Here is a 24,003-nt window from a genome sequence, read left to right as displayed (position 1 = left end):
TGCCCCCACTACTCTCTGGGTAAAGAACCTACCTCTGATATCCCTCCTATATCTTCCACCTTTCACCTTAAATTTATGTCCCCTTGTAATGGTTTGTTCCACCCGGGGAAAAAGTCTCTGACTGTCTACTCTACCTATTCCCCTGATCATCTTATAAACCTCTATCAAGTCGCCCCTCATCCTTCTCCGTTCTAATGAGAAAAGGCCTAGCACCCTCAACCTTTCCTCGTAAGACCTACTCTCCATTCCAGGCAACATCCTGGTAAATCTTCTTTGCACCTTTTCCAAAGCTTCCACATCCTTCCTAAAATGAGGCGACCAGAACTGTACACAGTACTCTAAATGTGGCCTTACCAAAGTTTTGTACAGCTGCATCATCACCTCACGGCTCTTAAATTCAATCCCTCTGTTAATGAACGCGAGCACACCATAGGCCTTCTTCACAGCTCTATCCACTTGAGTGGCAACTTTCAAAGATGTATGAACATAGACCCCAAGATCTCTCTGCTCCTCCACATTGCCAAGAAGTCTACCGTTAACCCTGTATTCCGCATTCATATTTGTCCTTCCAAAATGGACAACCTCACACTTTTCAGGGTTAAACTCCATCTGCCACTTCTCAGCCCAGCTCTGCATCCTATCTATGTCTCTTTGCAGCCGACAACAGCACTCCTTACTATCCACAACTCCACCAATCTTCGTATCGTCTGCAAATTTACTGACCCACCCTTCCACTCCCTCATCCAAGTCATTAATGAAAATCACAAACAGCAGAGGACCCAGAACTGATCCCTGCGCTACGCCACTGGTAACTGGGATCCAGGCTGAATATTTGCCATCCACCACCACTCTCTGACTTCTATCGGTTAGCCAGTTTGTTATCCAACTGGCCAAATTTCCCACTATCCCATGCCTCCTTACTTTCTGCATAAGCCTACCATGGGGAACTTTATCAAATGCCTTACTAAAATCCATGTACACTACATCCACTGCTTTACCTTCATCCACATGCTACGTCACCTCCTCAAAGAATTCAATAAGATTTGTAAGGCAAGACCTACCCCTCACAAATCCGTGCTGACTATCCCTAATCAAGCATTGTCTTTCCAGATGCTCAGAAATCCTATCCTTCAGTACCCTTTCCATTACTTTGCCTACCACCGAAGTAAGACTAACTGGCCTGTAATTCCCAGGGTTATCCCTAGTTCCTTTTTTGAACAGGGGCACGCCATTCGCCACTCTCCAATCCCCTGGTACCACCCCTGTTGACAGTGAGGACGAAAAGATCATTGCCAACGGCTCTGCAATTTCATCTCTTGCTTCCCATAGAATCCTTGGATATATTCCGTCAGGCCCGGGGGACTTGTCTATCCTCAAGCTTTTCAAAATGCCCAACACATCTTCCTTCCTAACAAGTATTTCTTCGAGCTTACCAATCTGTTTCACACTGTCCTCTCCAACAATATCGCCCCTCTCATTTGTAAATACAGAAGAAAAGTACTCGTTCAAGACCTCTCCTATCTCTTCAGACTCAATACACAATCTCCCGCTACTGTCCTTGATCAGACCTACCCTCGCTCTAGTCATTCTCATATTTCTCACATATGTGTAAAAGGCCTTGGGGTTTTCCTTGATCCTACCCGCCAAAGATTGTTCATGCCCTCTCTTAGCTCTCCTAATCCCTTTCTTCAGTTCCCTCCTGGCTATCTTGTATCCCTCCAATGCCCTGTCTGAACCTTGTTTCCTCAGCCTTACATAAGTCTCCTTTTTCCTCTTAACAAGACATTTAACCTCTCTTGTCAACCATGGTTCCCTCACTCGACCATCTTTTCCCTGCCTGACAGGGACATACATATCAAGGACACAAAGCACCTGTTCCTTGAACAAGTTCCATATTTCACTAGCGTCCTTCCCCGCCAGCCTATGTTCCCAACTTATGCACTTAGTTCTTGTCTGACAACATCGTATTTACCCTTCCCCCAATTGTAAACCTTGCCCTGTTGCACGTACCTATCCCTCTCCATAACTAAAGTGAAAGTCACAGAATTGTGGTCACTATCTCCAAAATGCTCCCCCACTAACAAATCTATCACTTGCCCTGGTTCATTACCCAGTACTAAATCCAATATTGCCCCTCCTCTGGTCGGACAATCTACATACTGTGTTAGAAAAGCTTCCTGGACACACTGCACAAACACCACCCCATCCAAACTATTTCATCTAAAGCGTTTCCACTCAATATTTGGGAAGTTAAAGTCGCCCATGACTACTACCCTATGACTTCTGCATCTTTCCAAAATCTGTTTCCCAATCTGTTCCTCCACATCTCTGGTCATAATGATGAGACGATCGCCCGCATCGTGGTAGCATGCTGTGTCCTCCACATCGCGCAGCAGAGAGGCGACATGCTGAGGAGGAGGATGAACACCAGGCCTCGACTGGCGAGGAAAATGCAGGGGAGGGGATGGCAAGGATGGACATAATATGGGGCCCAGGCAGACACAGGTGGCCGCATGACATGTGCGCCAATGCCAACGTGCATGGGATGCTCTGATCACCTCCAGGTTCACCGACAGGGTGGGGGGGGGGGGTAAACTGGCCAGAGGCATGGACATGGCAACCTACCCCCACATTCCCTGCCCACAGCCCCCAGCCACCTTCAGCTCCCTCTGTGATACATACCTGCTGCAGTACAGGGTGCGGGCCCTGGGTTGGCAGCAAGACCTGGTCTGGTCCATGGGATGGATGATGACAACTCGCTCTGCGATGAGCCCTGGTGCTCCACATTCTAGGACAAAGTCCGACTCCTGCCCACAGCAGCACTTCCCACTGTCCACCTGGGTGATCCCTGCATGCGAGCTGATCATTCCATCACTAGGTGCCATCGGAACCCTGTGATGACACTGCTGCAGATGATCGAGGTGGAGGCGGGTAGCCCAGCCCACCCACAACATCTGCCAATTCTTGCCCCTCCCCCCCCCGGCCAGCCCACCTCTCACACCCATCTGACAGAGCACCGAGACAGGTTGTAACAGCGTGAACAGGTGTTTAATGTGCACAAATGTTTACAGGTACGTCCCCTAGCCGCTAACACTATATTGTGCCCTACACCCGTGCCGACTTAACTGGTGACTACCTTTCTGGCCTTATGGGCCCTAATGCTACGTCTAGGTGGGCCCCCAGATTGTACATCAGGAGTGGAGGCGGCCTGCTGATTCCCTGTGGCCTGGGTCCCCGATGGCAACCGTCTTCTGGGGCAACCGTGCCCGGCTGGTCGGGTATCCCAGGTGGCATGGTACCGCCCTGGTTGCCCACTGTCCACCAGATGCACTGGGGGGGGGGAGTGGAGTCGGAGGTGCTGCAGTCTTCCGGCACCTCCCCTGCGGGAGTCACCGGCACGAGCCCCATCACTTTCTCCTGCCTCAGGGTGCCCGATGGCCCTCAGGCTACTCCATGGGACAGGGGTGTATGCGGAGCTATCCCCTGAGTCTCCCCCGACACATGGCACTGCCAGTCCTGGAGGCCTGCTCTGGTTTCGACCAGGGTCTGCATGCTTTCGGCCATGGAGCACAGAGAGTAGACAATCGTCGCCTGGGACTGCGCCACATCACCCAATGGCTGTGCCACCATCTTCTGGGCCTGTGTCACATCAGCCAGTGTCATGCGCCATCTCTCCCTGGGACTGGGTCACCTCCTTTGTGTCTGCGCCACATCGGCCTGGGCAATGCTGCCATGGCCTGCTGTGACTGGGCCACGCTCAGCAGCGCCACTGCAATTTCCCAGTGGCTCTGGCACATGGCTGGCATGAGGCGGCAACCCTGTCCTGGGCCTCGGCCAGCGCCTGCACAGAATGCCCCTTGGACATGCTGATCCACAGCTGAACCCTTCGCCTCCAATGCCTGTACCACAGACGCCACCCGGGCGGTGTTGGCTTGGGTGGCACGCATGGTCGGCGCCACCTCCTGCTGCTGCACGTGGTTGGACTTCTCCAACTGCGCCTGCAGATACTGGATGCTCACCAACAACCCCTCCTGTAGTCACTGGCTCTGCGACTGCGTCTCCACTATCGTTGGGACTGTTCCTTCCAGATGCCTGAAACCCGTCTGGACGACAGCTAGTCCCTGCGGGGTCCTGCCCTCCAACCTTCCGCCCCTCGGGTGTTCCTACTTCCACCTGCTGTACCGGATTATTAGCTTAGTGACATTACCACAACATCACCATCGCCCCAACTGTGCTGTCCTTGCTCTGCTGTGCAAGTCCTGTTGAGTGCGGGGGTTCAATTCAATGACCACCCTTTTGCTGAATCATAGGTATTATAGGTATCTCTGTCCTGGTTGAGGTGGAGAGCTATATCTCCTGAAAAACACTACTGAGTACTGCCTTCTCCTCCCTCTGTGCACAGCTTCCGCTCTGCAGCCGTGCTCCACCTATCTGTTGTGTTACAAGCCAACTTGAACCCCTATAATTCCAGAGGAAAACTCCTCTGAGAGAACACAGAAACATAGAGCACAGAACATACAATGCAGAACGAGGCCATTCGGCCCATCGAATCTGCACAACCCACTTAAGCCCTCACTTCCATCCTATCCCCATAACCAAATAGCCTTTCCTAACCATTTTGGACACTAAGGGCAATTTATCATGGCCAATCCACCTAACCTGCACGTCTTTGGACTGTGGGAGGAAACCGGAGCACCCGGAGGAAACCCACGCAGACACGGGGAGAACGTGCAGACTCCGCACAGACAGTGACCCAGCGGGGAATCAAACCTAGGACTCTGGCGCTGTGAAGTCACAGTGCTAACTACTTGTACTACCAAACACTCTGTTCAAAATCCAACAGACCATCAAACATCCTCCACAAACCCACCGTATACTCTCATAAACTTTGCATGAGCAATCGTTAGTCAAAAGCCCCTCATCTGTCAATTGGATACCTGGTCCTTTAAGTAACAAGAATGTGGGAATACTTATGCAGCTGAATACATGTTTGACTGGTCATGTTTGGGACATGTTAACTGAGCAAGTCTATATAGATCTATATGATCTGGTACTTTGTGGTACCAGATGATGAGCGGGTCTACATAGAACTATGTGGGGTGGCACAGTGGTTAGCACTGGAGCATCGCCAGTGTCAGGGACCCGGGTTCAATTCCAGCCTCCAGTGACTATCCGTGTGGAGTTTGTACGTTCTCCCCATGTCTGCTCGGGTTTCCTCCCACAGTCCACAGTGCAGTTAGCTGGATTGACCATGCTAAATTGCCCCTTAGTGTCCAAAGGTTAGGTGGGGTTTCAGGGATGGGGCAGGGAGTGGGCCTGGGTGCTTTTTCGGAGTGTCGATGCAGACTCGATGGACCGAATGGCCTCCTTCTGCATTGTATGACGAGCAGGTCTATGTGGAATTAGTTGTTTTACACAAACTGCACAGTCTGGTTATGGGGCTTTTCACAGTAACTTCATTGCAGTGTTAATGTAAGCCTACTTGTAACACTAATAAAGACTATTATTATTATAGAATTGTGATTTTATTACAGTCCATCATTTTATTTGAAATATTTCCTGAAGGAGGCTTTTGCAGCTGCCACTGTCTCGGGCGGGCCCTGGAACAGCGATTTTAGTGTCTCTGCGGCGGTGAGGATTGCTTCATGAGCCTTGTTGAATAAATCTTTGCCGATTGCCGCCTTCACTCTGTCACGCCAAGCAGTGAGCGTGGGCGAACCTTCCAGCGGGTCATATCCGCCACCGAGAGGCTACAGTCGGGGGGAGGGGAGGAAAGAATTGGTTAACATCGGATAAGGTTTAGGAAGCAGGAGAGAGAGAAGTATCAGTAACAGACAGGGCAATTTACAACTGAAAATATCAGTGTTAAACCCTCACAATTTGGGTCACAGCTTTACCCAACAATCCAGGGCCAGATGTGCACCCACTTTTATGCTGCATCAGGTTTCCTGTTAGGTGCCCACATGCACTGTTGTCATCCAGTGAATATTGTTACATCAAGGCCTGCCTCTGGACCCAAGCCCCATTGGTAACATGCTGTGGTTTTATATGAAAGGCACTTCTCATTTCCCAACCTTCTCTTAGTGTGAGCCAAAGTCGCAATTGTTGGTGAGCTATTCAGCCAAGGGCGCATTGTTGAATCCAAAGTCCAACATTCACTTTGAGCAGACTCTCCAACTCCAGATGACACCTCTGCCAATCAAGCAGCAAAATCAATGCGGTGCATTTTCTCGCAGAAGCCGCAGGGAATCACAACTGATTCCATATTTCATCCTCCACTCACACCTCCCCTATTCACAGCGAGCCCCAGGTCTGTTGTAGATCACCTATCACTGCTGCAACTAACTCATCCCAAACCATTACGGCCGAGTTGGGGCAGAGGGCAATATTCTGCTCCATATGGTTTTCCATCATGGAGGTGGGGGCGGGGGTGGTGAAAAAGGATGGTGAGAGAGTTGGAGGGGAGATGGTGTGTTCCCATGTGTCTGCTGCCCTTGTCCTTCGAGGTGGTGGAGATCATGGGTTAGGAAGGTGCTGCCCAAGGAGCCTTGGTGAGTTGCTCCAGTGCATCTTGTAGATGGTACATACGGCTGTCACTGTGCGTCGGTGGAGGAGGGAGGGAGTGTTTAAGGTGGTGGATGGGGTGCCAATCAAACTTTGTCCTGGACAATGTCGAGCTTCTTGAGTATTGTTGGAGCTGCATCATCCAGACAGGTGGACAGTACTTCATCCTGACCAAATGCATTGTATTTTTTTCTTTATAAATTTGAGAGTACCCAATTATTTTTTTTCCCCAATTAAGGGGCCAATCCACCTACCTTGCACATTTTGGGTTGTGGGGGTGCGACTGACACAGATATGGGGAGAATGAGCAACTGACCAATGCACTTTAGACGGTGGACAGGCTTTAGGGAGTCAGGAATGAGTTACTCTATGTAGAATTGCCAGTCTCTGATCTGCTCATGTAGCTACAGCTGAATACTCGACATGTACACGAATATTATTCATACAAAGTGTTTTACAAAAGTTGAGAATTGCTGCAACAGAGAATATTAGGGGAGAAACTAACAGCAGCTTTCAAAATAATGAAAGTTCACGAAAGAGTAACAAGTACAGATTGTTTCCACTAGTTGGTGAATGATTAACAAGGCAGACAGAGTTTTCACAGGTAGAATGAAAGCAGTGTGTTCCCTCGGAGAGCTCTTCATACACGGATATCTCACCACACGGGACTCCAGGGTTAGAGCAGACAGCTTCAGGTGAAGAGCTAGCATTCACAAAGTATCAAAAAGCCTACACCTGTGCACTGATACCTGTCACCTACACCTACCTGCATCAGCTCAGCAATGGCAACCAGGTCCGCCAGGGAGATCTCCGTTCCAATAATGAAGGGCTTATCCTGAAGGAACTTCTCCTGAAAACTCTCAAGTACTTTGGTCAGTTCATCCTGAGCCTCTTTCATTTTATCTTCGGGGGCTGGACCCCCAGTCACGATTGGGAAAAGGACCTGTAGACACAAGACCCCAACAGCATGAGTACCAGAATAGGTAACTCAGTGGATGAGTTTGGTGATAATTCATTTTGATAGAAGATGCTCTGGGGTCTCCGCCACGGGGCCGGGGTCTCCGTCACGGGGCCGGGGTCTCCGTCACGGGGCCGGGGTCTCCGTCACGGGGCCGGGGTCTCCGTCACGGGGCCGGGGTCTCCGTCACGGGGCCGGGGTCTCTGTCACAGGGCCTGGGCTGGGGTCTCCGTCACGAGGCCGGGGTCTCCGTCACGGGGTCTGGGTCTCCGTCACGGGGCCGGGGTCTCGGCCAGGGGGCCGGGGTCTCCGTCACAGGGCCGGGGTCTCCGTCACGAGGCCGGGGTCTCCGTCACGAGGCCGGGGTCTCCGTCACGGGGCCGGGGTCTCCGTCACGGGGCCGGGGTCTCGGCCAGGGGGCCGGGGTCTCCGTCACGGGGCCGGGGTCTCCGTCACGGGGCCGGGGTCTCCGTCACGGGGTCGGGGTCTCCGTCACGGGGTCGGGGTCTCCGTCACGGGGCCGGGGTCTCCGTCACGGGGCCGGGGTCTCTGTCACAGGGCCTGAGCTGGGGTCTCCGTCACGGGGCCGGGGTCTCCGTCACGGGGCCGGGGTCTCCGTCACGGGGCCGGGGTCTCGGCCAGGGGGCCGGGGTCTCGGTCACGGGGCCGGGGTCTCCGTCACGGGGCCGGGGTCTCCGTCACGGGGCCGGGGTCTCCGTCACGGGGCCGGGGTCTCGGCCAGGGGGCCGGGGTCTCGGCCAGGGGGCCGGGGTCTCCGTCACGGGGTCGGGGTCTCCGTCACGGGGCCCGGGTCTCGGCCAGGGGGCCGGGGTCTCCGTCACGGGGCCGGGGTCTCCGTCACGGGGCCGGGGTCTCGCTCACGAGGCCGGGGTCTCGGCCAGGGGGCCGGGGTCTCCGTCACGGGGCCGGGGTCTCCGTCACGGGGCCGGGGTCTCCGTCACGGGGCCGGGGTCTCCGTCACGGGGCCGGGGTCTCCGTCACTGGGCCGGGGTCTCCGTCAGGGGGCCGGGGTCTCCGTCACGGGGCCGGGGTCTCCGTCACGGGGCCGGGGTCTCCGTCACGGGGCCGGGGTCTCCGTCAGGGGGCCGGGGTCTCCGTCACAGGGCCGGGGTCTCCGTCACGGGGCCGGGGTCTCGCTCACGAGGGCCGGGGTCTCGGCCAGGGGGCCGGGGTCTCCGTCACGGGGCCGGGGTCTCCGTCACGGGGCCGGGGTCTCCATCACGGGGCCGGGGTCTCGGCCAGGGGGCCGGGGTCTCGGCCAGGGGGCCGGGGTCTCGGCCAGGGGGCCGGGGTCTCGGCCAGGGGGCCGGGGTCTCGGCCAGGGGGCCGGGGTCTCGGCCAGGGGGCCGGGGTCTCCGTCAGGGGGCTGGGGTCTCCGTCACGGGGCCGGGGACTCCGTCACGGGGCCCGGGTCTCGGCCAGGGGGCCGGGGTCTCCCTCACAGGGCCGGGGGCCGGGGTCTCCCTCACGGCGCTGGGTTCTCACAGGGGTGGTGTGGCCTTGGTTTTAGGGCTGAGTGTGGTGCTTGGAGAACATTAGTGTGTTTCGCTTTTATTGGATTACAACACTACGTCTGTAACTCTAAACCTCGGGAAGGAAACAAATAAAGGAGAGGCTTATGAACTGCACATTTGCTCATTTTCCTTGGGCAATGCCAAACAACAAACCAAAAACAAGGTGATTAGTTCTGAGTTCTTGATTTTTATCTGTGTGAATCTACAAATTTTGATGTTGAATTTCCTTTGGCTAGGGCGGGGAGAGAACAAGTGCAGGCAAGTCCCAACTAAAATTCCTAACAACCAGTTGATTATCAGGAGCTGGAGAGAGGGAGGGAGAGTGGGAACTATGGGTTGATCTTGTGGGCCACCAATTGGAGATCCTGTGAGGAATCACGAACGGCCACCACGAGAGAAATACTGATTCACGCCCCTCCTTTCCATCCTGTGGGAACAATTTTCCAACTTGCAGCCCGATATATGGTTAAAGGTTGGCATGGGCAGCTCGTCTGTGACCTTTGCCAGTTACCCACCAAATCCCAAAAGCAGTCTAACATCTCCAGCTCACTCCATGGCCTCACCTCTATACCTCTGTATCCTCCTCCGACAATCCTTCAAGATCCTGGCGTCCCTCGAATTCTGGTCCCCGATTTCCAAAGCGCTACTCGCGATGGTCGTGCCTTCAGTTGCCTCGGCGCCAAGTTCTGCAATTGCCTTCCTTAACCTCCCCCCCCCCCCCCGCTTCTATCTCCCTCTACCTCTTTGACCAAGGGGGTTATCTGCCCTCACATCTCTTCCTGTTCCGTCTGATCGCCTCTTGGGTCATTTTTCTCCATTAAGGGCACCAGATAAATAAAAAATTCTTGCTGTCTGAGCCCGCATTCAGTTTGCTCTCTGTTCCCAAAATTCACCTTTTTGTTCTTGTGGGGAAGGTTTTGTTGATTTAGCATCACTGCCTTCCGTGTTTCCACATTTTCCACCCCAAACATTTCACCTCTGCCAGAAATAAAACAGAAATGGCGCCTTTTTGAACGGACACTTTCCCAACGGCGTGGGGGTGCCCACAACGGGAAACCCCACTGGCCAGCTGGCGGGACGGAGAATCCCGCTGCTGGAGGGGGGGGGGGGGCACCGCACCACAATCCCACCCAATGCCTTTGCCTTGGAGTTTAAATCTCGACCCAGAGTCTTGAGCTCATGATGAACTCTTGACACTCCAGTGTAGCCCTGAGAGAGTACAGCACAGTCAGAGGTGGCACCTTTCAGATAACGTTAAACTGAGGCCCTGTCTGTACTCACAAGTGGAAGGATCAGATTCGCTGGCACCGTCTGCAGTACAGGGGATCTTGCCCAGCTACCTGGCACCCTCTTATTCCTCAAATCCCGGTCACTAAAGCAGGTTGTCTGGTCATTCACACATCGCTGTTTGTAGAACCTGGGTTTAATGTAAGATAGCACCCGCAGCAGTGTAGCATTCCCTAGAGTGTCAGCCTTAGCTTTGTGCTCAGATCCCTGGAGTTGGACTTGAAGCCACGACTTTCTGACCCAGAGCTACCTACTGAGTGGGTGGGGTGGGATGGGGAATCGTCCAACAGCGAGAAAGCTGTCCAAAATGCTCAGCCAATTGCGAGAACTATCAGAGGAGGTCATATCCTCCTGAGGACCGGACTGCACCATTGAGGGGTCAGAGTAATCAGGTGGGTCAGGTCGGAAGGGAAGGCCCAAGTTCTCTTACCTCCGTGACTCCAACCCCGTGTGCAGCCCTCGTAAAGAACACATGGTGCACAACATCAGCCCTGGCTGTAAAATAGAGCCAATTGGGCCAAATAATGGGAACATCTTCCAGTGAAACCAGCCTCAGAGCAGTTGTATCAAATCACATCAAACATTGACCCCCACAGAGATTTCACAGGAAGAAGCAGGAGACATGAATCTACAAAGCTGCAGCCATGGGGGATACACAGAGAGAAGATATCATGGAGGTATTTACACTGAGAGAGGGGGATCTCTGGCGGCATTTACACTGAGAGAGGGGGAACTCTGGGGGTATTTACACTGAGAGAGGGGGAACTCTGGCGGCATTTACACAGAGAGATGCGGAACTCTGGGGGTGTTTACACTGAGAGAGGGGGAACTCTGGGGGTATTGACACTGAGAGAGGGGGAACTCTGGGGGTATTGACACTGAGAGAGGGGGAACTCTGGGGGTATTTACACAGAGAGGGGAACTCTGGGGGTATTTACACTGAGAGGGGGGAACTCTGGGAGTATTTACACTGAGAGAGGGGGAACTCTGGGGGTATTTACACAGAGAGAGGGGGAACTCTGGGGGTATTGACACTGAGAGAGGGGGAACTCTGGGGGTATTGACACTGAGAGAGGGGGAACTCTGGGGGTATTTACACTGAGAGAGGGGAACCCTGGGGGTATTTACACTGAGAGGGGGAACTCTGGGGGTATTTACACTGAGAGAGGGGGAACTCTGGGGGTATTTACACAGAGAGAGGGGGAACTCTGGGGGTATTTACACTGAGAGAGGGGGAACTCTGGGGGTATTTACACTGAGAGAGGGGGAACTCTGGGGGTATTTACACTGAGAGAGGGGGAACTCTGGGGGTATTTACACTGAGAGAGGGGGAACTCTGGGGGTATTGACACTGAGAGAGGGGAACTCTGGGGGTATTGACACAGAGAGGGGGAACTCTGGGGGTATTTACACTGAGAGAGGGGGAACTCTGGGGGTATTTACACTGAGAGAGGGGGAACTCTGGGGGTATTTACACTGAGAGAGGGGGAACTCTGGCAGCATTTACACAGAGAGGGGGAACTCTGGCGGAATTTACACTGAGAGAGGGGGAACTCTGGGGGTATTTACACTGAGAGAGGGGGAACTCTGGGGGTATTTACACTGAGAGAGGGGTAACTCTGGGGGTGTTTACACTGAGAGAGTAGGAATTCTGGGGGTATTTACACTGAGAGAGGGGGAACTCTGGGGGTATTTACACTGAGAGGGGAACTCTGGGGGTATTTACACTGAGAGGGGAACTCTGGGGGTATTTACACTGAGAGGGGGGAACTCTGGGAGTATTTACACTGAGAGAGGGGAACTCTGGGGGTATTTACACAGAGAGAGGGGGAACTCTGGGGGTATTGACACTGAGAGAGGGGGAACTCTGGGGGTATTTACACAGAGAGAGGGGGAACTCTGGGGGTATTGACACTGAGAGAGGGGGAACTCTGGGGGTATTGACACTGAGAGAGGGGGAACTCTGGGGGTATTTACACTGAGAGAGGGGAACCCTGGGGGTATTTACACTGAGAGGGGGAACTCTGGGGGTATTTACACTGAGAGAGGGGGAACTCTGGGGGTATTTACACAGAGAGAGGGGGAACTCTGGGGGTATTTACACTGAGAGAGGGGGAACTCTGGGGGTATTTACACTGAGAGAGGGGGAACTCTGGGGGTATTTACACTGAGAGAGGGGGAACTCTGGGGGTATTGACACTGAGAGAGGGGGAACTCTGGGGGTATTGACACAGAGAGGGGGAACTCTGGGGGTATTTACACTGAGAGAGGGGGAACTCTGGGGGTATTTACACTGAGAGAGGGGGAACTCTGGGGGTATTTACACTGAGAGAGGGGGAACTCTGGCAGCATTTACACAGAGAGGGGGAACTCTGGCGGAATTTACACTGAGAGAGGGGGAACTCTGGGGGTATTTACACTGAGAGAGGGGGAACTCTGGGGGTATTTACACTGAGAGAGGGGTAACTCTGGGGGTGTTTACACTGAGAGAGTAGGAATTCTGGGGGTATTTACACTGAGAGAGGGGGAACTCTGGGGGTATTTACACTGAGAGAGGGGGAACTCTGGGGGTATTTACACTGAGAGAGGGGGAACTCTGGGGGTATTTACACTGAGAGAGGGGGAACTCTGGGGGTATTGACACTGAGAGAGGGGGAACTCTGGGGGTATTGACACTGAGAGAGGGGGAACTCTGGGGGTATTGACACAGAGAGGGGGAACTCTGGGGGTATTTACACTGAGAGAGGGGAACTCTGGGGGTATTTACACTGAGAGGGAGGAACTCTGGGGGTATTTACACTGAGAGAGGGGGAACTCTGGGGGTATTTACACTGAGAGAGGGGGAACTCTGGGGGTATTTACACTGAGAGAGGGGGAACTCTGGGGGTATTTACACAGAGAGGGGGAACTCTGGCAGCATTTACACAGAGAGGGGGAACTCTGGCGGAATTTACACTGAGAGAGGGGGAACTCTGGGGGTATTTACACAGAGAGGGGGAACTCTGGCGGAATTTACACAGAGAGGGGGAACTCTGGCGGAATTTACACTGAGAGAGGGGGAACTCTGGGGGTATTTACACTGAGAGAGGGGGAACTCTGGGGGTATTTACACTGAGAGAGGGGTAACTCTGGGGGTGTTTACACTGAGAGAGGGGGAATTCTGGGGGTATTTACACTGAGAGAGGGGGAACTCTGGGGGTATTTACACTGAGAGAGGGGGAACTCTGGGGGTATTTACACTGAGAGAGGGGGAACTCTGGGGGTATTTACACTGAGAGAGGGGGAACTCTGGGGGTATTTACACTGAGAGAGGGGGAACTCTGGCGGCATTTACACAGAGAGGGGGAACTCTGGGAGTATTTACACTGAGAGAGGGGGAACTCTGGGGATATTTACACAGAGAGAGGGGGAACTCTGGGGGTATTGACACTGAGAGAGGGGGAACTCTGGGGGTATTTACACAGAGAGAGGGGAACTCTGGGGGTATTGACACTGAGAGAGGGGGAACTCTGGGGGTATTGACACTGAGAGAGGGGGAAGTCTGGGGGTATTTACACTGAGAGAGGGGAACCCTGGGGGTATTTACACTGAGAGGGGGAACTCTGGGGGTATTTACACTGAGAGAGGGGGAACTCTGGGGGTATTTACACAGAGAGAGGGGGAACTCTGGGGGTATTTACACTGAGAGAGGGGGAACTCTGGGGGTATTTACACTGAGAGAGGGGGAACTCTGGGGGTATTTACACTGAGAGAGGGGGAACTCTGGGGGTATTGACACTGAGAGAGGGGGAACTCTGGGGGTATTGACACAGAGAGGGGGAACTCTGGGGGTATTTACACTGAGAGAGGGGGAACTCTGGGGGTATTTACACTGAGAGAGGGGGAACTCTGGGGGTATTTACACTGAGAGAGGGGGAACTCTGGCAGCATTTACACAGAGAGGGGGAACTCTGGCGGAATTTACACTGAGAGAGGGGGAACTCTGGGGGTATTTACACTGAGAGAGGGGGAACTCTGGGGGTATTTACACTGAGAGAGGGGTAACTCTGGGGGTGTTTACACTGAGAGAGTAGGAATTCTGGGGGTATTTACACTGAGAGAGGGGGAACTCTGGGGGTATTTACACTGAGAGAGGGGGAACTCTGGGGGTATTTACACTGAGAGAGGGGGAACTCTGGGGGTATTTACACTGAGAGAGGGGGAACTCTGGGGGTATTGACACTGAGAGAGGGGGAACTCTGGGGGTATTGACACTGAGAGAGGGGGAACTCTGGGGGTATTGACACAGAGAGGGGGAACTCTGGGGGTATTTACACTGAGAGGGGGGAACTCTGGGGGTATTTACACTGAGAGAGGGGGAACTCTGGGGGTATTTACACTGAGAGAGGGGGAACTCTGGGGGTATTTACACAGAGAGGGGGAACTCTGGCAGCATTTACACAGAGAGGGGGAACTCTGGCGGAATTTACACAGAGAGGGGGAACTCTGGGGGTATTTACACAGAGAGGGGGAACTCTGGCGGAATTTACACTGAGAGAGGGGGAACTCTGGGGGTATTTACACTGAGAGAGGGGGAACTCTGGGGGTATTTACACTGAGAGAGGGGTAACTCTGGGGGTGTTTACACTGAGAGAGGGGGAATTCTGGGGGTATTTACACTGAGAGAGGGGGAACTCTGGGGGTATTTACACTGAGAGTGGGGAACTCTGGGGGTATTTACACTGAGAGAGGGGGAACTCTGGGGGTATTTACACTGAGAGAGGGGGAACTCTGGGGGTATTTACACTGAGAGAGGGGGAACTCTGGGGGTATTGACACTGAGAGAGGGGGAACTCTGGGGGTATTTACACTGAGAGAGGGGGAACTCTGGGGGTATTTACACTGAGAGAGGGGAAACTCTGGGGGTATTTACACTGAGAGAGGGGGAACTCTGGGGGTATTTACACTGAGAGAGGGGGAACTCTGGGGGTATTGACACAGAGAGGGGGAACTCTGGGGGTATTTACACTGAGAGAGGGGGAATTCTGGGGGTATTTACACAGAGAGGGGGAACTCTGGGGGTATTTTTTCACTGAGAGAGGGGGAATTCTGGGGGTATTTACACTGAGAGAGGGGGAACTCTGGGGGTATTTTTTCACTGAGAGAGGGGGAATTCTGGGGGTATTTACACTGAGAGAGGGGAAACTCTGGGGGTATTTACACTGAGAGTGGGGTAACTCTGGGGGTATTTACCCTGGGGGAGGAGGAGCCATGGGGGTATTTACCCGGGGGGAGGTGGAACCAGGGGGTATTTACCCGGGAGGAGAGGGAACCATGGGGGTATTTACCCGGGAGGAGGAGAATCCATGGGGGTATTTCCTCAGAGAGCAGGGGGATCCATGGGGGTATTTACACAGAGAGCAGGGGGATCTCTGGGGGTATTTACATTGAGAGTAGGAACCATGGGGGTATTTACCCGGGGAGGTGGAACCATGGGGGTATTTACCCGGGGGGAGGAGGAACCATGGGGGTATTTAACTGGTGGGGGAGGAACCATGGGGGTATTTACCCGGGGAGGAGGAACCATGGGTGTATTTACCCGGGGGACGTGTAACCATGGGGGTATTTACCCAGGGGGAGGAGGATCCATGGGGGTATTTAACTGGGGGGAGGAGGATCCATGGGGGTATTTAACTGGGGGGAGGAGGAACCATGGGGGTATATACCCGGGGGGAGGAGGATCTATGGTGGTGTTTACCCGGGGGGAGGAGGGTCCATGAGGGTATTTAACTGGGGGGAGGAGGAACCATGGGGGTATTTACCTGGGGGAGGGGGGACCATGGGGGTATTCACCCGGGGAGGTGGAACCATGGGGGTATTTACCCGGGGGAGGGGGGACCATGTGGGTATTTACCCAGGGGCTGGTGAAACCATGGGGGTATTTACCCGGGGGCAGGTGGAACCATGGGGGTGTTTACCCGGGGAGGGGGAACCATGGGGGTATTTACACTGAGAGCAGGAGGAACCATGGGGGAATTTACCCGGGGGGGGGGAAGAAGATCCATGGGGGTATTTCCCGGGGCGAGGAGGAACCATGGGGGTGTTTACCCGGGGGGAGTAGGATCCATGGGGGTATTTACCCAGGGGAGGAGGATCCGTGGGGGTATTTACCCGGGGGGGGGCCGGAGGATCCGTGGGGGTATTTACCCGGGGGAAGGAGGATCTGTGGGGGTATTTACCCGGGGAGGAGGATCCCTGGGGTGATTTACTCGGGAGAGGAGGAACCATGGGGGTATTTACCCGGGGAGAGGAGGAACCATGAGGGTATTTACCCGGGGAGAAGAGGAACCATGGGGGTATTTACCCGGGGGGAGGAGGATCCCTGGGGGTATTTACCCGGGTAGAGGAGGAACCGTGGGGGTATTTACCCGGGGAGAGGAGGAACCATGGGGGTATTTACCCGGGGAGAGGAGGAACCATGGGGGTATTTACCCGGGGGGAGGAGGATCCATGGTGGTGTTTAACCGGGGGGAGGAGGGTCCATGAGGGTATTTAACTGGGGGGAGGAGGAACCATGGGGGTATTTACCCGGGGGGAGGAGGGTCCATGAGGGTATTTAACTGGGGGGAGGAGGAACCATGGGGGTATTTACCCGAGGGGGAGGTGGAACCATGGGGGTATTTACCCAGGGAGGGGGAACCATGGGGGTATTTACCCGGGGAGGTGGAACCATGGGGGTATTTACCCGGGGGAGAGGAGGATCCATGGAGGCATTTACCCTGGGGGAGGAGGGTCCATGGGGGTATTTACCCGGGTTGAGGAGGAACCATGGGGGTATTTTCCCATGGAGAGGAGGATCCATGGGGATATTTACCCTGGGGTATGAGGAACCATGGGGGTATTTACCCAGGGAGAGGAGGAACCATGGGGGTATTTACCCGGGGAGAGGAGGATCCATGGGGGTATTTACCCGGGGCGAGGAGGATCCTTGGGGGTATTTACCTGGGGAGAGGAGGACCCATGGGGGTATTTACCCTGGGAGAGGAGGAACCACGGGGATATTTACCCTGGGAAAGGAGGACTGGTGTTATGTAGTACAGAATGGGAATATCACTGAAAAGAGGGACATGTTGACGATGGTTTTCACCTTACACTCACCAGGACAAATGCAAGAATACAAAATTTCAAACAATTACAGCAATTTATACGACATGAGAAATTGGATGCTGATTCTGATTGGCTGAGGTATTGCCATAAGCGAGAGCCTTGGAGAACTATAGGCTTCCCAAGCTCCCAAAAGCTCCTTTTGCAGTGAGCGGGTCCCTGTATAAGAACACATGTTGGGCGAGATTCTCCGACCTCCCGCCGGGTCGGAGAATCGCAGGGGGCTGGCGTGAATCCCACCCCCGCCGGTTGCCGAATTCTCCGGCACCGGAGATTCTGGCCCGGAGATGACATTTCCGCGCCAGCTGGCGGGGCACCAAAGGCCTTTTCCGCCAGCTGGCGGGGCGGAAATCAGTCCGCGCGGGCCTAGCCCCTTAAGGTTGGGGCTCGGCCCCCAAAGATGCGGAGCATTCCGCACCTTTGGGGCGGCGTGATGCCCGACTGATTTGCGCCGTTTTGGGCGTCAGTCGGAGGACATCGCGCCGTTTTTGGAGAATTCCGCCCGTTGTTTCTAGAAAGTGTAAATGAGCCACGTTGTGCGTCCGACTTATTATCTTAAATTATAGAATCGCACAGGGCAGACGGAAGCCATTTTGACCATCAAGTCTGCACTAACCCTTCGAATGAGCGCTCCATCCAGACCCGCTTCCCCCCCGCCCCCCCCCCCCCCACTCCCCCTTATCCCCCTAACCCCATAACGTAACTTGTACCTCCCTGGACACTTAGGGTGCAACTTAGCATGATCAATCCACCTAACCTGCACATCTTTGGACTGTTGGAGAAAACCGGTGCACCCGGAGGAAACCCACGCAGACACAGGGAAAACGTACAAACTCCACACAGAGAGTCATACAAGGCCGGAAATGAACTCAAGTCCATGGTGCTGTGAGACACCAGTGCTAACCACTGTGGCACTGTGCTGCCTTTGGTTGTTTATGTAGCTATCAGTGCACTCAGGAATGTTCAGCAGTGCTGTCCAATCACAGAATCGCATCTCACAGTAGATGTTTTGCAAGCACGGGCTGGTTAAGTAGACTGTTGTACTCTGTCTATCATGAAAAGATGCTGAAAATGTCTCACCTTCATCCTGAAGATATTCCCAGCTTGAGGTCTGAGTGTAGTTTGCTGCCAGGACAAATATTCATCCACCCGAGCCCGTTTCTGCAGGTCTGCTGGGTACCAGTGGTCAGGGGTCTGGTATTTACAAGCCAGGTATTTCAGAATTGCCACACTGCAACAGAAAGAGTTAGAGGCGCTCTCCATCAGCACCGATCCCATCAGCTTTGGTCTAGCCCCTATCCCAAGGCCTCTCAGTCTGAAATCTCTAACGTTCAAACTTGTGTCTTTGACCCTTGCTTTAAACGCCTCGGCAAGTCGAAACAATTTGCTTCCATCTACATTCTGTTCACCCGATCCTCAGGGCTAAATCGCTGGCTTTGAAAGCTGACCAAGGCAGGCCAGCAGCACGGTTCAATTCCCGTACCAGCCTCCCCGAACAGGCGCCGGAATGTGGCGACTAGGGGCTTTTCACAGTAACTTAATTTGAAGCCTACTTGTGACAAGAAGCGATTTTCATTTCATTTCATTTTTCATTTCATTTCATTACCCCACAAGCGGTGATGTAACAAGAACAATGTTGCTTTGCAAGTTTTTCCTCTTACTGATGAACATCTATTGCCTCTCCCTTCCCTGGCATGCAGCCACACAATAAAGGTCATATAAATGATTTGGAGGAAAATGTAACTGGTCTGATTAGTAAGTTTGCAGACGACACAAAGGTTGGTGGAATTGCGGATAGCGATGAGGACTGTCTGAGGATACAGCAGGATTTAGATTGTTTGGAGACTTGGGCGGAGAGATGGCAGATGGAGTTTAATCCGGACAAATGTGAGGTATGCATTTTGGAAGGTCTAATGCAGGTAGGGAATATACAGTCAATGGTAGAACCCTCAAGAGTATTGAAAGTCAAAGAGATCTAGGAGTACAGGACCACAGGTCATTGAAAGGGGCAACACAGGTGGAGAAGGTAGTCAAGAAGGCATACGGCATGCTTGCCTTCATTGGCCGGGGCATTGAGTATAAGAATTGGCAAGTCATGTTGCAGCTGTATAGAACCTTAGTTAGGCCACACTTGGAGTATAGTGTTCAATTCTGGTCGCCACACTACCAGAAGGATGTGGAGGCTTTAGAGAGGGTGCAGAAGAGATTTACCAGAATGTTGCCTGGTATGGAGGGCATTAGCTATGAGGAGCGGTTGAATAAACTCGGTTTGTTCTCACTGGAACGAAGGAGGTTGAGGGGAGACCTGATAGAGGTCTACAAAATTATGAGGGGCATAGACAGAGTGGATAGTCAGAGGCTTTTCCCCGGGGTAGAGGGGTCAATTACTCGGGGGCATAGGTTTAAGGTGAGAGGGGCAAGGTTTAGAGTAGATGTACGAGGCAAGTTTTTTACACAGAGGGTAGTGGGTGCCTGGAACTCGCTACCGGAGGAGGTGGTGGAAGCAGGGACGATAGTGATATTTAAGGGGCATCTTGACAAATACATGAATAGGATGGGAATAGAGGGATACGGACCCAGGAAGTGTAGAAGATTGTAGTTTAGTCGGGCAGCATGGTCGGCACGGGCTTGGAGGGCCGAAGGGCCTGTTCCTGTGCTGTACATTTCTTTGTTCTTTGTTGTTCTTTGTCACCGAAACTAGTCAGCCAGAGGCCTAGGCTAATGCCCTGGTGACATGGATTCAATTCCCACCATGGCAGCTGGTGGAATTTAAATTCAATTAATTAAATCTGGAATTGAAAACTGCTCTCAGTAATGGTGATCATGAAACTATCATTGATTGTCGGAAAATCCCATAGGTTCATTAATGTCCTTCAGGGAAGGAAATCTGCCGTCCTTACCCGGTCTGGCCTACTTGTGACTCCAGGCCCAAAGCAATGTGGGTGACTCATAACTGCCCTCTGAAAGCTCAGTTCAAGGGCAATCGGGTGGGCAACAAATCTTGGCCTTGCCAGCGATGCCAACATCCCATGAAAGAATAAAGACCATAGGCGGAATTCCCCGACCCCCTGTCGGGAATCAGCGGCATTGGCGCCGGCGTGATCGGCGCGGCGCCGGTCGAGGTATGCTCCAATTCTCCGGCCCAGATGGGCTGAGCGGCCGTCACAAAAAATCCGAGTCCCACTGGCGCCGTTCTAACATCCTCTGAGCCAGAGGGACCTCGGCATTGAAGGGTCCGGGGGCGGGCTGTTGGGGGGGGGGGGGTCCGACCCCGGGTGGGGAGGTCTCCGTAGTGGCCTGGCCCACGATCGGGGCCCACCGAACGGCGGGCCGGCCTCTCTGCCCCCCAGCCTCCTTTCGTCCACGCCGGCTCCTGTAGCCCTGCGCCATTTGGCATCGGGGTCGGCGCGGGGAAGAAGGCCACTGCGCATGCGCTAGTTGGCGCCGGCCCAACTGCGCATGTGCGGACCCCGCGGCACCGGGTTCATGGCGGGATCGGCAGCTAGAGCGGCGTGGGCCGCTCCAGCGCCGTGCTAGCCCCCTGTGGGCCAGAGAATGGGGTACCGGAACGGGCGCCGGAGTAAAACACTCCCGTTTTTACACCGGCGTCGACACTTAACCGCGCAATGGGAGAATCCCACCCAATAAATGTCATCTCTAAAACCAATTAACCAGCTAGGCTCACCTGAAAAAGGTGTCCCTGTCAGTGTGTGCACCCTTTTAACAATGGGATAGTCTAATTATAGACTCTGGCACTGAAAATTACATTGAAGCCAGAAGAGGTATCACTTCAGATTTTAACTATTACTGCAGATTTGATAAAATGATTAAAAAAAAAAAAACTTTTCATCTCTTATATCTCTCTCTCTCCTCAACCTATCTTTCATTCCCTCGATTAACATCCTGTAACCTGCTGGTTGAAGAGATACACATAGGTCCCCAGTCCCGGTAAATGACACTGCACCGAAATGCCTCTCAATTCACAGAAAGTTCCAATGTAAAATCCCACAGAAAATCTGTGGGTGAGCGTAATGAATGGCGGACACTGATTATTCACCACTGAGCACAAAATCCAGGCCATTGACCCTCAATATTGACATTAATGTACTCTCTCTCTTCCCAATTTACTTCCCTTCCCCTGACATTTGGCCGAGCAGCCTGAATGGCCATTTTCAACACAATTAATAGAATTGGGATATTGAGCTGGGAAACGCATCATGGTCAACCCTGATGACAATCTCGGGCCAACTTTCTTTTTTTTTTTATAAACGCATTTTATTCAAACTTGTATCAAAGTAGGTTACAGCAAATAAACACCCCGGGAAACATTCTTCCCAACAAACATCTATAAAGTGCGTACAAATGTTTCTCCTTTTCCACCCCCCCCCCGCGACGAACAGCTCCTCAAACACGGTCACAAACATCCCCCACCTTTTCTCAAACTCCCCTGCTGAGCCCCTTAACTGAAGACTTTATCTTCTCTAACCGCAGGAAGTCGTACAGGTCACCCAACCGTGCTGCTACCCCCGGTGAAGTTGCCGACCGCCACTCCAGCAAAATTAGTCGCCGTGCAATCAGAGAGGCGTAGGCCAAGACATCGGCCTTCCTCCTCTCCATGAGCTCCGGCTTCTCTGAAACCCCAAATATCACCACCAAAGGGTCTGGGTCCACTCCCTCCTCCACTATCCTGGCTAAGACCGCAAACACTCCTGTCCAGAATCTTCCCAATTTTTCACAACCCAAAAACATGTGCGCATGATTCGCTGACCCTCGACCACACTTCTCACACTCAGCTGCTACCCCCTGAAAGAACCCACTCATTCTCGCCCGGGTCATATGCACCCTGTGCACCACCTTAAACTATATCAGGCTCATCCTTGCACAAGAGGGGGTCCCGTTTACCCTTCGCAGTGCCTCACTCCATACTCCCCAATTGATCTCCATTCCAAACTCCACTTCCCATTTCTCCTTGCTCTTCACCACCCGCTCACATCCCTGCTCCCCTAGCCACTTATATAAATCCCCAATTCTTCCCTCCCCTTCCACGTCCGGAAGCAGCAGTCGCTCCAGCAGGGTGTATCCCGGCAATCTAGAGAACCCCTTCCAGACCTTTCGTGCAAAGTCCCTAACCTGTAGATACCTGAACTCACTCCCCCTCGGCAGCTCCACCCTCTCCCTTAGCTCCTCCAGGCTGGCGAACCCTTGCTCCAAATACAAATCCCTCACCTTGACCAGCCCCACTTCCCTCCACCTCCTATGTACACTATCCATCCCCCCCGGCTCAAACCCATGATCCTCGCACAGCGGCGTTAGCACCGACATCCCTTCCACCCTAAAATGCCTCCTCAACTGATTCCATATCTTCACCGTGGACTGCACCACTGGGCTCCCTGAATACCTACTCGGAGCCATTGGCAATGCTGCCGTCACCATCGCCCTTAAACTAGACCCCTCACAAGATTCCTCCTCCATCCTAACCTTTTCGACCCCGTCTCCTTCCCACCACCGCCGCACCTTGTCCACATTCACCGCCCAATAATAATGAAGCAGGTTTGGCAATGCCAACCCCCCCTGCTGCCTCTGCCTCTGTCGCAGGGTCCCCCCCACCCTCGGCACCTTCCCCGCCCATACAAAGTCAGAGATGATTGTGTCCACTTTCCGAAAAAAGGCCTTTAGTATAAAGATCGGGAGAGCCTGAAATATAAACAAGGTGCAACCACCCCCGGGACACAATCCTCCATCCTCCCCGCCAACAACTGAGCCAATACTTTCACATCCGTGTTCCATAGTGATACGGGTCTATACGACCCACATTCCACCGGATCCTTCCCTTTTTTTGAGATTAGTGTGATTACCGCCTGCTTCATCGTCTCCGGCAACTCCCCCTTCTCCAGTGCTTCATTAAACACCCCCACAGATGTGATGCCAGGCTCGGGCCAACTTTCGGACTGGATAGGTACCTTCACGACTTGTTGATTGAACGGTAATCTGGAGCATGCAGCCTGGCTGCTTTTCCATCAACAGAAGCAACAAAACATCATTGGCAATAAGTTGGTATCACCCTTGCCTCTAGGTCAGTACATTGTGAATTCCAGCACTGCTCACAGACAGGGGCACAATATCCAGGCTGATTCACCAGGACAATACTGAGGGAGTGCTGCACTGTCAGAGGGTCAGTACTGAGGGAGTGCTGCACTGTCAGAGGATCAATACTAAGGGAGTACTGCACTGCCAGAGGGTCAGTACTGAGGCAGTGCTGCACTGTCAGAGGGTCAGTACTGAGGCAGTGCTGCACTGTCAGAGGGTCAGTACTGAGGCAGTGCTGCACTGTCAGAGGGTCAGTACTGAGGGAGTGCTGCACTGTCAGAGGGTCAGTACTGAGGGAGTGCTGCACTGTCAGAGGATCAATACTAAGGGAGTGCTGCACTGCCAGAGGGTCAGTACTGAGGGAGTGCTGCACTGTCAGAGGGTCAGTACTGAGGGAGTGCTGCACTGTCAGAGGGTCAGTACTGAGGG

The 24,003-nt window shown here is 53.5% G+C and overlaps 1 protein-coding gene across 1 annotated transcript in view; it reads right to left on the bottom strand.

Moving 5' to 3' along the window:
* Positions 1–5,503: 5,503 nt before the first annotated feature.
* The window catches only part of LOC140410714 (glutathione S-transferase theta-1-like), a 54,137-nt gene continuing 35,637 nt past the window's right edge, over positions 5,504–24,003 (bottom strand). Inside the window, exons 3-5 of the mRNA XM_072499162.1 lie at positions 18,568–18,718; positions 7,331–7,507; positions 5,504–5,750 (exon numbers count right to left, since the gene is read on the bottom strand). Of these exons, the coding sequence (XP_072355263.1) occupies positions 5,544–5,750; positions 7,331–7,507; positions 18,568–18,718 (535 nt within the window). The 3' untranslated portion in view covers positions 5,504–5,543. The remainder of the gene's footprint in view (positions 5,751–7,330; positions 7,508–18,567; positions 18,719–24,003) is intronic.

The sequence above is a fragment of the Scyliorhinus torazame genome, chromosome 1, assembly GCF_047496885.1.
Source record: "Scyliorhinus torazame isolate Kashiwa2021f chromosome 1, sScyTor2.1, whole genome shotgun sequence".
In the NCBI taxonomy this organism is placed as follows: domain Eukaryota; kingdom Metazoa; phylum Chordata; class Chondrichthyes; order Carcharhiniformes; family Scyliorhinidae; genus Scyliorhinus; species Scyliorhinus torazame.
Note: the sequence above shows the minus strand (reverse complement) of the source record. Positions and strands in the feature narration are given on the sequence as shown.